The sequence below is a fragment of the Xiphias gladius genome, chromosome 17 (assembly GCF_016859285.1).
Source record: "Xiphias gladius isolate SHS-SW01 ecotype Sanya breed wild chromosome 17, ASM1685928v1, whole genome shotgun sequence".
Lineage (NCBI taxonomy): Eukaryota > Metazoa > Chordata > Actinopteri > Istiophoriformes > Xiphiidae > Xiphias > Xiphias gladius.
In genome coordinates this window covers 10,900,233-10,914,044 of record NC_053416.1, presented here as the reverse complement: position 1 = coordinate 10,914,044, position 13,812 = coordinate 10,900,233, and the positions used below count along the sequence as shown (strand labels likewise).

The following is a 13,812-nucleotide window of genomic DNA, read 5'->3' as shown; positions in this document are numbered from 1 at the left end:
CATTAGTGCTAAGGTATTCAAGTAAAAGCATTCACTTAAAATATATAAATATATAAAGTGAGCAGATGAATACTGGAGTTGGGGAAAAGGAAGAAAATTACAGGAGGTACCGTGTTAAAAATAAGACTAAACAACAGTAAATAATAAAAATGGTTTAAACAGTGTGGGTTATAATGGGTGAGATGGAAAGACAGGGCATGTCAAGGTTACTTATCCCTCCCTTGCTAAGTTAAATTTCCTAATGTATTCTACTTTGATATGATTTTCTTTCTTTTCTGGCTCTCTGACTTTGAAATCACTCAAGCTTTACTGGCATGTCAATTTTATGATTAGAACATATTGCCAAAAGCATATACAAATAAACAGAGATGGTCTCTGACATCTCCTTGATCTCTCTCTGACCGTGGACGGATTCATGATCGATGACTTGGACCTCTTCCCAGTCAATGCTGTGACCTGCTTTGCTGATGTTGTTTCTTGCCAGGGCTCTTTCATTCTGTCCTTCAAGGTTCTTGCTGTATTATTCATGTAGTGTTTACCACAGCATACTGTGTCATAAACCCCTCCGGCAGGGATATCAAGGTGTTGAATGGTATGTTGCTAAGTGCTCACTCTGTTTTACTTGAAAACTGTGACTAAAGGTTTTGACAGATAAACCATATGAGGGAGTCCTACTGGGAGAATTCTGGTGATCCCTGTTAATTTGAAAAAGAAAAAGTGCCACAAATACAGTAATTGTATAACAGATTTTTATTTTTTTTCTGTCTAACCACTATTTGCTATAGAAACCTTTTTTCAATTGCCAATTCAATAAGTCTGCCATTTTTCTTCTGTTTTTTTTTTTTTGCTTGGCGGCATGGAACAAGCTGTAAACACAACAGTGAATTATTAATTAACTAACTGAAAAACATCTCCCTTCTGCTGCTGAGAAGGGGTCGACGAGAGCAGTGAGACTAATTTAAAACGGGGAAGTTGCAGGGTCGCAGGTTTTGGATTAAATGTCGCGATACCCACTCTCTCTCTCCCTCTCTGTCTAACCCCCTCAACAGTGTGGCCAGTCACCACCAGCAGAACCTGATGACCATCGCTAATCTGGGCGTGGTCTTCGGGCCGACTCTGCTCCGCCCTCAGGAGGAGACAGTGGCAGCCATCATGGACATCAAGTTCCAGAATATCGTTGTGGAGATCCTCATTGAGCACCATGAAAGGGTAAGAGGGTGTGAGTGTACATGTATACAAATTAATTAGACAAACAGAGTCTGGTGACGTGGTACAGGCTTAAATGAATCCCTTGGCTTTGTCAAGGGGATTAACGTTTGTGTAATTGCGCATTAAACCAACAATTAATGCACCTAACCCTTTATAACTGAACACCTGCTACACACACACACACACACACACACACACACACACACACACTAAGAATAACTGTATATACTGTACTACATATACACTTTAAAGCCACGTTCCCCTTTAGATCCAAGCAGCTTATTGGAAGGGCAAGCTGCTTACAGATGTCACCATGGCAACAGAGAAGTCAGCGTGCTGTAGGAGACTCCGGCATTGTGCACACACACATGATGTTCAGCCGGTGAATGAAACAAAAGATCAGACACACAGACAAGTAAAACAGACAGGAGAAGTGTGTGTTGAAAAAGTTCGTCTTTTTCAACACACACACTCACACACACACAGAGAGAGAGAGCGACAGGAGACTTGTTATCCCCCTCCATCCTCCAGACTTCCCAGGTAACAGCTGTGTCTAGTGTAATGTGCAAAAAGAAAACAAATGGAATATAAGTACTGCAATTGATTGGTGCTTAAAGAAATCTTATCACAATCTTTGTGTCACTGTCTTCTACTCTACAGCTGCAGCTACAGACTGCACTACACATATCTACACTCTCTCCACAAATAAAAGCATGATTAGAGTCAATTTTTCTGACATTTTATCAATTTTATTTGCTGTGCGAAGTGCTTTTTATTCTCTTTCCTTGACAGTATAACCAATCAGGCTCACGCACTGCACTAAAACATTTGTGCGTTTTAGTGGAGCTATGAGTGTGGAGCAGGCTGAAAAACTGATAAAAGGCAATGACAGATGGATGGGTGTGGGGACGGTGACGTTTGACTTGGGCTGAAATAACAGACTAATACCAGAAGAGCAGCATTAGTCGTGGGAAAAAAAATCAAATTTTGAAGAATGTAGAGATGCGTAATTAGTAAGGGGAAATGAAACTTGAAACACAGTACATGTATATTTTTATCACAGCTTGAGATTGTAAGCATCTTGCCTAATCATGCTTGAAGAAGTAAAAATAAAGTTTAGGAGTGTCACAATCGGTGCCACAAATCGTAGAACGGAAGCCCACAGTGCTCCCTGTCGTTATGTATTTGCAGATGAAATTATCGGGGAGCAGCTTTGTTGCTATGTTTGGCAGAGCCTGAGCTGCAAAGCTTGCCATTTAGTTGCATGAATCCAGGAATTAACATCAGATATACTGTATAAGCTCACATATTATACCTTCATTCTTTTCAGAAAGCACAAAGGCAAGAATGATCAACTAGGCAGAAAGTGACTCATACTGTAGGACAACTGGTGGTTTAGCATGTCAAGTTGCCTTTTTTTTAATACTGTTTTTGTATCAAATCAGAATCTTGGATATTGTTGAATGGGTGTGCATGTTTTAACATTAACGCACAACACTGTGATCACTGTCTTTGCCCTACACGTGATAAGATAGGAGAACCTACATTGCCCTGCAGTTGCATACGAGACCACAAATTGCTTGACATTAGCAAGAACATTCTGTACAGATGTTGTTTAAATGTTTTCTGTAACATTTCCCTGTTTCAAAAATGTACATATTGTTGCTTTGGTTATACAGAAAACCTAACTGTCTTGTTTGCACAGATATTCAGGGATGTGCCGAGTTCTGCTGGAGGTTTCAGCAATCTGCAGCTCAACCCTTCCAGGAGAAAAAGCACCGAGAGCAAAGCCCCGTCCTGCAGCGAGAGGCCTCTCACACTCTTCCACACACCAACACATTCCCAGAAAGGTGAGCTGAACCACCTAATTTGCCTAATACAAATAATAATGATGTTTGTTTTCTGTCCCTTATTTTTTTTTCCAGTAGAGTTGGCTTAAACCTGCTATGTGTTGCCATACGGTAGGCTTAGAGGGAAAAAGAAGTGTCTACAACAAGCGCTTTTTGTTGGAAAGCATAAACAGCAGGCTGTCAGTGGTCAGTTTGATACAGATAGATCTGCTTTGAGTTGGTTAGCTGATGGTCAGAGAGAGTCCGGCGCTCAACAGATGAACGGTTTTAGAACAGGAAAAGGCATGTCTGAATAAAAGTGGTTATTTGCGGTAAAACATTTCAGCCTGATAACACCAAAGAGTTTGTAAATCTTTATTTTTGTAGGTGAAAAAAGGAACAGTGTGGTCAACGCCACAGTCAGTGAGCTACAGCAGCCGGTTTCTTCTTCTGCCAACTGCAACAGCAGCAGCAGTAGCAGCAGCAGCAGCCAAGGTCGAACCCCGAGACACAGCCTGACCAGCAACGATGGAGAGCAGGACACCCGGCAGATCCGACCCAGCTCACTGTGAGTGGGACAGAGCAATAACATAGACCTGAAGTTAACCTGTGCAGTTCCTCAAGGATAGGCCTTACTATTTTCAGTTTTTATTCAAAAGGAATCATTAGTCATTGACTGAATAATGGACTCATAGAATGCATCTCAGGGTACAAACACCATCAAAACAGAACACATATTAGAAAGAAACAATATTAAGATATCAAGAAAACCAAAAACAAATAAAAGCTTTACAGTTTAACAGATTTGAGTGAGGGGTGAAGGATAGACGGAGTTTGGACACATTTGGATATACAAAAAGACAGGCTGTATATGCATGTGAGCACATTAACTTCAAATGCACTCACAAATACATGGATTCAAGAATGTACACACACACTTTTTTTCATGCACACAGAAATTCACAGGCACAGGAATGCATGAGCACATACACACGTCAGCACACACGTGCATATGTGGCAGCTAAGGGCTTGAGCAGAAGCAGTCTTGTGACTGGCAGGTTGTCGGTTTAAAACCCAAAAGCATCTGGGAAACATTTGCAGCAAGGAACTGAACTCCCAACTGCACCAAGAAGAGAAAAATGTCTTTACTCTCCTGGAATGAGAATAAAAGCAAGTACACAAAATCCCAATCACATGCATACACACATAAATGTATCAGGTAGCAGTTACATAATTTGAAGGTCTTAGATTTAGCTTACACAGCGTGCCCAGTTTTCAGGCTGTCTCAGTGTCTGATCCACATTCTGCATAACTATGAGGGATCAAATGAAACCAAAATATTTTTTACAGGTCTGAGCCAGGTCCTCCCCCTGTGAGAAGTACCGTACATCTTCATATAAACACTGCACTGATGCTTATCCTCAGGTTATTAACAGGTGTAAACACACACGCCTGCATATGGAATTCACATCAACGTGAGGCTTAGCACACACACATAATGTACATATGCGCACGCATGCACGCCCAACACACACACACACACACACACACACACACATACACGGTGTCTTCATTTGTCTGTCCATCAACATGAGATTGTCTTGTCTGTCTTGACATACACCTTGTTTAACCAAGAGAAGATATAGTACATACCACCAATCATCTCATTTACTGACACAAGAGTGACCGACGTGCAAGTGCAACCTGTCACCAAGATGTTTGCTTGCGCCACTGATTACTTTTCTTTCTGGCTTCCTTCTGCCCCCTCCACTCCTTCTCCTTTACTTTCTCAACCTCCTTCATATTCATTCTTTAATCTCTCATTCACAGATAGTTGTTACAACCAGCTTCTGTTTATTTACTCACCTCTAGATGTGCATTCTGTCTCAGTTATTTTCCATTTTTCCTTTGATACATTGCCCTGTATGCCTGTTCACATATGGGATTCCCCCTCTCTTCTCTGTCCCTGACAAGGACATCAGGTCTGACTGTTACTTACATATGACCTAACTATTCCTATTAACATGTGAATCACATGTGACATTATGGCTTAGTCCTTAGGTAATAACCTACAAGAATGAATGAAATGCATACCTTTTGTCTTTTTTTGCTGTATACGGTAAGATAGACTCTCTAAATGGAAGACTACATCCGCAGTACATGTAAAATACAGTAATAACTGCATAGATGAACAGTCTACTATGTTATGTTTTTACTGCTTCAGTAAAGTCCCCTGAACAAGTACAGCGATGGTACGATCTGAAACAAAAAAGGATGCATTTTCCTTTTTCTGCTTAATTACAGCTGCGCCTGTGTCATTAATTTGAAAAGAAACGAAATGTTAATACCAAGCTCTCGACAAGCAGCTTCATCCTGTCAATGTAACGAAAATGTCACCAAAGTTTAAAAGTTATAGTCCTTTCAAAATGAGGTACGTGTGAACTGTGCTTTACAAATTGCAAGGACTCACTTTAAATTCCAGCTATGAATGTAAGTAAGTTAATAAATAGACTCTGCTATAGATGTCAGATACATAAATAGACTCTATTTTTTTGGTTGTTAATTAGTTAAGGTATGCATATAACTGTTTTGGCATTCCTTGACCCAAAACATAGAGGAGATATGTCATTCATAACTGCTTGTTGGTGATGGTGATTACCAAAAAAGTAAATAACAGCAGAGAGATCAAGGGCCTGAAAGAGATATTCAAGAGCACAGAGAGCAAAAAGGAGACAGAAAAGCTATTCAGAGAGTATTTCCATGATGAGTCATTAAAGAAGCATTTAATGAGTGAAATGAAAGACCAATTGGTCATGAGAGTGCACCTAATGGTGCATGAAATAATATATTCACAAGGTTCTATCCTTATCTTCTGCCTTTTTCCTGTTGAGGTTATGCTTGTATGGAATAGAGTGCAGTCAAGTGTTTTATACACATGGCCCTTCATGTAAGCATTACATGTATGCATGTGTGATCATTAACTCAGCCTCAGCCAAGTTAGTCATTAGCCTCTCGCAATTTGTAAGATGGAAAGCCTTGCCCTCTTTGCACTTGGATTATGGCTGCGTTTTATTTTCATGCATGAGAAAAGAGCAGTGTGTAGTCAAGACTCTACCAGCTTAGTGTCAACAGACACACAGCGGCGGATTTTATTTTACATTCAAATATGAAATTGGTCTGTGATATTCAGGTACTCAACAATGGGCCAGAATGAAAACATCGGGGGGAAAAAAGAAAAAAAGTGTAGTTCCTAATCTATGTGGCCGGCATAGTCAGTAAAGTGTGAATCTCAAAAGGAGCTGCCATGGCCAAGATCGATATGGTGAGCTTTTTCATAAATTGCGGCAGGTAGTCGTTTTAAAGCAACAGACTTTTATTGTGGGGAATGTGTGTCTGTCGTCTTACTCAGAGTCAAATGAAAAGATGCCAAATGCATGGTAATCAAATTGATCTCTTTGTACAAACATACGCTAGACTTATCTTTGTACAGAACACTCAAAGACTGTAAGACTCATGGAGGTGAAACCAAAGGGTGATGGAATCAATCTAACTCGACGGCAAACAAATGTGCATCTGACAATTTCCAATGTCGGATGATTTAATTAAGCAAATTTTTTATATAAATGAGTATGTGTTTTGCTAGTCATTTTTCGCTAATTGATAGGTGATGACACAATGAATATTCTGTGATAAAAGGTTTCAGATGTGCATCAAAATACTGAACGATAGGTCTTTCTTACAAAAAGAGAGAGAGAAGAAATCATTGATTGCATGTTATCAAAAATGTTAAGAAAAACCGAAAACTGAGAACTGCCTCTTTACCTTAAGTAAATACCAAATCTCTTTGTCGCCAGTATGCTGAATAAAATGTTTTTGAAAAGGATGGCAATCCTCGGACAGCGTGGGATAATAGATTTTGCCTCTGTCAGGACACCAAAGTAGAAAATCAGATGAAAATCATTCCAGCAGATATTTCCTTTTGTGCACAGTGCCATGTTGTCCTTGAAACCTGTAACTAAAGGATCAGTCTAGGACAGGGGACAGGATCATGTTGCATTTTATTGAATTAGATGATACAGTGTGTGGTTCTTTGATTTGCTTTACGTTATGTAATGCCCTCTAATTTACCCTTTCAAATCTAACAAAAAGGAAGAAGATGGGTTAAGGGGAAAAAAGAAAAGATGTTTGGGGCTTGTGGAATCCTTATCTGATCCAAATTCACTCACAAGTCAGGAGGTGATCTAGACCTGCTGGTCACAGATTACTGGAAACAGATTTAACCACATGTTTACAAGTGCTTGAAGACAGGCAAACACTGTACTCTACCATAACAGATCAAATTTAGTTTGACAAAAACCACAATTCTCGTGTTCAGCAGCGAAAATGAGAGAAAAATGACCACATATCACCCGTAGTTTAAACACTTGGCCCAAGTGCACTGTACGAGTTTTCTAAACTTATTCCAATAAGGATATAGAGCCTCAACATTAGTTCTGATGGGGGTTTAAGTTCAAGCATTAGTTTACCTAAGGTCAAAAGCCAAAAATGGCAGCTCTTTTTAACACTTAGATCATTAGGGACTAAACATTAGTTCTCGTTACAGCTGAAACTCACATCAGCTTAAACAGTGACACCTAATTTTTAAAGTGATAGATTTTGAGTGTTGATAACTAAGTGAACTAATACTTATTCTTGATAGTGATAGTAATTGTGTTAGTGTTGACCAAAAGAACAAAGAATCCTTTGTCAACTTCAGGTTCAACCATGAATAAAATGAAAAAAAATCCTTTTTACAATGTTACTGTTTCATTATAGTAAAATGAATTCTATTCTATTCTATTCTATTTGTCTAATCATATTCAAACTATTCAAGTTTGACCAGTTAAAGGGGCACTTCAATTTTCTTTTACACATGAAAAGCAACTACATTACTAAAAGAAAGACTTGGATCACAAACTGGTGCTGTTGAAATGTGTGGGTGTTACCAGGCAGGGAGGGTTTAACAAAGATGGCATTTAGTAGCATTAGGGGTAGTGTATTAATCAGCGTTTTTGGAGCTTCGCTCATACTTGGAATATTTGGGATATCTTGGCCTCTGCTGTCCCCCAGGTTAATGGAATTGAGTACTAACTTGCTGATGTACCCCTTAGTAAAAAAGATTTATTAAAGCCCATTTACGGCTTCAAATGTTGCCTAGCCCGGACCAGGTTTCCTCAGTCTTCCAGAGCCAGATATGAGCCAAACATCATAGTTTTCCGAGAGCAGCCAGCCTGCACCCTCATCACGGACAAGAGAGAGCAACAAAGCTCAGAGGTTAACAACAGGGTCTTTGAAAGCTCCACATTACCCTGAGGCAGATGTTATTTTCGGCCTTAGCACCTTTTGTTGTGTGCTTTTTCGCAGTTTGTTTTCAGGTGGGAAATACCTGGAGGTGTTATCGCACATTTTAAGGATTAAAAAACATTAATAGAAGTAGAAGTTTACCGTGTGACCTCTGAGTAAGTAATACACTAAACACTAGCATATGTGATTAATGCGACTGGTGACATGGGTGGCCTTGACCTTGGACCTGACATACTAAGGTGAGTACATTAAGTGTAAATGGCAAAACGTCCCTTTCTGTCTTCCTTTTGTCAATTGGGATAAATCAGAGGTTTTTTTTTATTTATTCCTGCCATCTGTCTGGCATTTGAAAGAAGAGAAGAAAAGCAAAAGAGAAGCGAAGAGCAAATCTCGAATGCCAACAGATTAGAGATAAAGATATAGAAACAGAGCTGTTAAATTACCACCAAAGAGTAATAAAAAAAAAAAAAAAAATCTCCATCGTTGCTATAACGTTTTGTAGGAAAGCTGTAAGAGAAATATTTCCTCCCCACAGCATAACAACACATACACACTCTCACACACACGCGGTGCCAGTCACCAGATTACATGTGTCTGCTGCTTTACTGATGAGCTGTTGCTTGAACTTTTTTCTCCCATTCCCATTTTATTTTTTCTTTCTTTATTTGCCTTCAGCACAATGCAGACAGGGTACATCTCTCTTTCTCTTACTCTCTTAGATCTTTGGATATTACACAACTGAGGGATTCAATTTAAGTTTTTAAATGGGAAATCTTGACAACACTGGATTTTTTTTTGATTTTTTTTTTTTTTTGAGAGACATTAAGTTCAGAGAAATTCTGTGTAGACTTCCTCTGTGACATTTTCTATTCTCTGCCTTCTTCAGCAGCTTGCCCTCTGCTGTAAATATATTTTCAAATATGAGTTCTTGTAACATTGACCACCAGCTATTGCTGCACAGCAATGAGCGAGGCTCCATGTTTCAAATGGGAAGTCCATAGAAAGACCTTTAATGTGAAAAATCTGCCGGAACATTCGAGTTGCGTTCACATTAGTAAACACTGAGGAAGTTTGAAGTTTGCGCTAACTAGGGAGCAGGGTAAAGTATAAATAAGAGGCCAAATAAAGGGCTGGTCCTCTCTGCCCTTGAGGTACATTACTTTTTGTGAATTTACTTTAAAGTATTCAGGTGTACTGTAAAAAGATAAGGAATGTCAGCGCCTCATAATGGCCTCAAGGCATCACATATTCATTTGTATAGAGAAGTGCATGCTGAGGGAGGAAGCAGCACAGTTTATTAACCAACCCAACTTGTCTAATCATTTCCCTGTCCTTTGTAGTACTTTAGTGAGCAGTATCTGTCAGTAGCTGTCATTGTGAAAATAAAGGTAATGGGCAGGCACAATGAGACCTGTTTGCCATCGGTAGCAACTAAAATTTATGATGCTCATTACTGAAATATTTCAGAACTTTTTGCACCCTCGTGTTTTTTCTGGTGCCCAGACTTGGTATGTGCAGGTCATGCAGATTTATTGTGCGAACAGCCTTTGGGCAGTAGACGAGACATTCCTACTTCGGGGATCTCCCCAAGGTTGTATTCTGTAATTGCAATAACAGATGTGAACGGGAGAATTGCCACACTGGCGAATGTGAAGATAAAAACTGCGCGGTGTTTCAAATACAGTTTATACAGGCAGATGCCATATTGGTTATAATAATTAGTTTCATTTTGATTTGAGATGGTTTTTAGTATTAAAGTTGTAAAAAATGGTGAGCGTTGCCTACCTGCATTGTCTGTTACTTTTAGATACCAGCTGTTGTTGTAGACAGCCTTCACTTATAACAAGATGGATATGTGTGCCTTTGCATTAGTGTTTGTGTTGTGGTGACTGTGTGGGTGTGTAATGACAAAGTGAATAAATGGCCTGTCAGGAGGAGAGGGGATAGACAAGAGATCAATTTAATCAGATCAGCTGTCAGATGTACTGCGAATGTGATCGCGAGACTAAATTCACCTGAGACCAGTTACCACTTTGTAACCTGTAGTATTTATTTTTGTGCAGTATGGTGGCAAATAGGAAGTCTTATATGAGAAAGAGGAAAATTCACTTTCTTCAAAGCCGGCGAAAGGAAACATTGATTTATCTTGTCAAAAATATCCCGATTGTCAGCTGGAAATCGTCTTTTCCACCAACTCTCCTGGAGGGATGGAGAAATAGATGAATGGGTCAGAAAGAGATAAATAGGACGAAAAGAAATGGAAACAGAAGAAGAAGATGAGAGAAAGCACATTGACAGGCAGTGAGTGACAAATGGAGAGAGAAGGTGGATTGTTGAGACAGTCACTCAGACTGACAGTTTAATAAATAAATAAGGCACATTACCACAACTCTTTGCTGTATTTTCTTTAAGATGGATGTCTAAAATACAGAAAAGAAGACAAGACCTATACAATGATCAAAGCCAGGTTAATAAAATGTCTCAAATGTGTCTGATTGAACATGCTTACTCTGTCTTATTTATACTTAATGTCTTTTTTATACTTAATAGTACTTACGGACCTGTTAGTTATTTACGCTACGTTTTTTGCAAAGGATTTCTTTTTCTGTCTATTTCTGTCTTTTTCTTGTCTATTTTACATCTGTGTCAGAGTTCCATCTGCAAAAGTTCCATCTGCAAATTATTCATTATATTGTCATTTTTTATAAAGTTGATAATCTTTCCAATATTCACAAAATGCTGTCAACTCAAACCGTCCATCATTCTGGAGTGACCCAGAATTGATTGCGTGACACGATCAAAAGCTCCAAAACAGCCATTGAGTGGACGATGTGGAGAGACTGCTGTTTCCAAGGACAAGAATTAACTTTCCACCTTAAATCTATCTCAAATCCATCCTTCTGTCTATATTTGTCCCTTGGCAACATGTGATTCCAATACAGAATTAAAGCCAGTATTATCTGCTGGAGTACACAGTTGGAAACTGCAGATGGACTCTTTTATTTATCACTTCTATGTGTTATTGAACGAGTTACAGTATTAACTGTGGTTATGTAAGTGAATAATGCTTTTGTTCCTAGAAAAAGGCATACCATGGTTTTGCCAAGTCTCGCCTTAGGATAGCAGTGTTACCGTGGCAATCATATTTCAAGTCACCACATCACCGACAACTAACAGACACTGGCAAAAAAACTGTAGTTATATTCTGCCTTTGCTAATCGTGTATGCATATCATCTATTTAGTTAATCAAGTCATAAATCAATCAACCAAATCAATATTTTTATAGTAACAAAGGATTAAATGACTTTCTGGTATGAAATAACTCGTTTTTAATAAATAAACCACCAAGATTTATCACCTGAACATGCAGTTCCCCTCAACTCACTGGAGCTTTTCTAGCATCTTTTAGCTCTGTTTTGTTCACCACCAACTCCTGAGAAATATATCTGGCTAAATGCGCCACTATGTTCAGCAGCTAGTTGACAAATTGGGCTGCTGTTTGTGTTGGAAAGGCAGCATCAGGTGGGTTTATTTGAGTTTCACATCTGTTGCAGCTTGAAAAAAGACCAGAATGAGAGCTGTGAGACTGAAAGTAAACAGTAAAGCTTTGGGCCGTAAAACGAAAATAATGGGCCAAAAAAAAAAAATTGGACTTGCCTTCATTGGATACACAGAAACCCGACTGAATGCTAATGTTGTTCGACATCTGTTTGTAAATAAGCAATTGTTTGCATGCACGTTTGTCGTATGAACTTTATAGGATAGGAATATGTCAATGTCGTGTTTACAACTTTTTCCGTTGCAACAAAGTGGCCAAGAAAATCAGTTATTGCAGGTTCCACTCTTATCCCTCAATTTCAACATGTTTAATGAAATTTAGAGAGAAAAATTCCACATTATTATGATATTACATTCTGTATGACCATGTTCAAACGGTTCATTGAAGCTGTGTAGTGAAATATTTAGGCAGTTCATAGCTAGCAGTGGGGTGTGGTTACATGGCTGCTGTTGTGACTACAACTGAACATAAGTACTAGCTAGCTAGCTGAGCTTTAATAGCACCATGTAACACACTTCTTGCAACAACATGTCAGTGATTATAGGGGCAGTCTGAGGGCATTGAGTGTATTTCAAACTGAATACACTGAAGAGTTAAATCTATTCAAAAGTAGGATGTCTGTTGATTTCACACCTTAAATCACCTTGGTGATCAGAAGAAAAAGGCTCAAGACGCAGGTTTGAAGCCTTTAGACAGTGGAGTCAAATTGTCTTTGCTGTTCAGTATATGAACATGAAGGTCTGCGGACAAGAAATCATGCGTAATTGTCTCCCATTAGAGGTTTTTAATATCAGGCAAGTGACTGCACGAATAGATGTACTTTGTATTGAGCACTAAGCGACACATCCTTTGTATAAGCCAGCCTTTAAAGGCTTTCTCATTATGTTACGTTAGTTCATATGGGGGAGAACAATGACACAATGGAGAAGCAGAGGCAGCAGAAAATCTCTTTGAGCTTGAAACAGTAGTTAGTCATGATGCACAACAGCTTGGCTGAGTTTTGTCAGCGCTGCAGCATAAATGCAAAGTGGTGGGCGTTCTGTTTCCTCATAACTCAGCTGGCCTTGTTTATGTCAAAATTTTCTGTGATGTCTGCATAATAATCTCGCTAAATGTTAATCATTAAAAAATTGTTTTCAAGGAAAATTATCTTAAAGCTTGTTACAAAACTTTGGCTTGCCTTTACATAATGTGTGTTTCTGTGTGTGTGTGTGTGTGTGTGTGTGTGTGTGTGTGTGTGTGTGTGTGTGTGTGTGTGTGTGTGTGTGTGCGTATGTGTGTGCGTGTTTGTTGGCTGACAGTGTCAGTTCATCAGCATCTTGCTGATCTTGCTGAACCACGTTAGATGGATGGAGTGACAAAAATTCCATCCATCGATTGATGAAGGCCCACAGCTTGCTTGGGATAGACGAATGAATCATATGTTACAGCACCATGTCCACTGACCATTTGGAAATTAGATTAGATTTCTGTAGATAACCGCTCTTCCTAAAAACTGGAAAGAGTCTCACTACAACTATGTGTAATTGCAGTAGATGGATGAGCCAGATCTAAATATTCTTTTTGTCTTTCAACATGTTAGTCCCATTGATTTGGTGTTACATGTCTTTAACCCGGCTACAGATGCAGCAAGTCGTTCACATATTGATCAGGTACCAGAACCATATTGGGGCAAAGTGTATCCATGATGGTGTCAGCTAAATCCTCCATTTGTTTTGACTTTGAAAGCTCACCATACTGTTTGCTTCATCATGGCTATTAACCTTCAATTAAGGTTGTTATTTTAGTCAGAGATGGAGCACATTAAGCAACTCACATCACCTGTTGGGAGCTATTAAGGAGTCCAGTTTCTTTTTTTTTTTTCTGCCCAG

The 13,812-nt window shown here is 39.1% G+C and overlaps 1 protein-coding gene across 1 annotated transcript in view; it reads left to right on the top strand.

Annotated features, from left to right (window-relative positions):
• The window catches only part of LOC120802657 (rho GTPase-activating protein 26-like), a 93,084-nt gene that overhangs the window by 72,547 nt on the left and 6,725 nt on the right, over positions 1-13,812 (top strand). Inside the window, exons 18-20 of the mRNA XM_040150711.1 lie at positions 1,050-1,209; positions 2,915-3,059; positions 3,426-3,606. Coding sequence (XP_040006645.1) covers positions 1,050-1,209; positions 2,915-3,059; positions 3,426-3,606 — 486 coding nt within the window. The remainder of the gene's footprint in view (positions 1-1,049; positions 1,210-2,914; positions 3,060-3,425; positions 3,607-13,812) is intronic.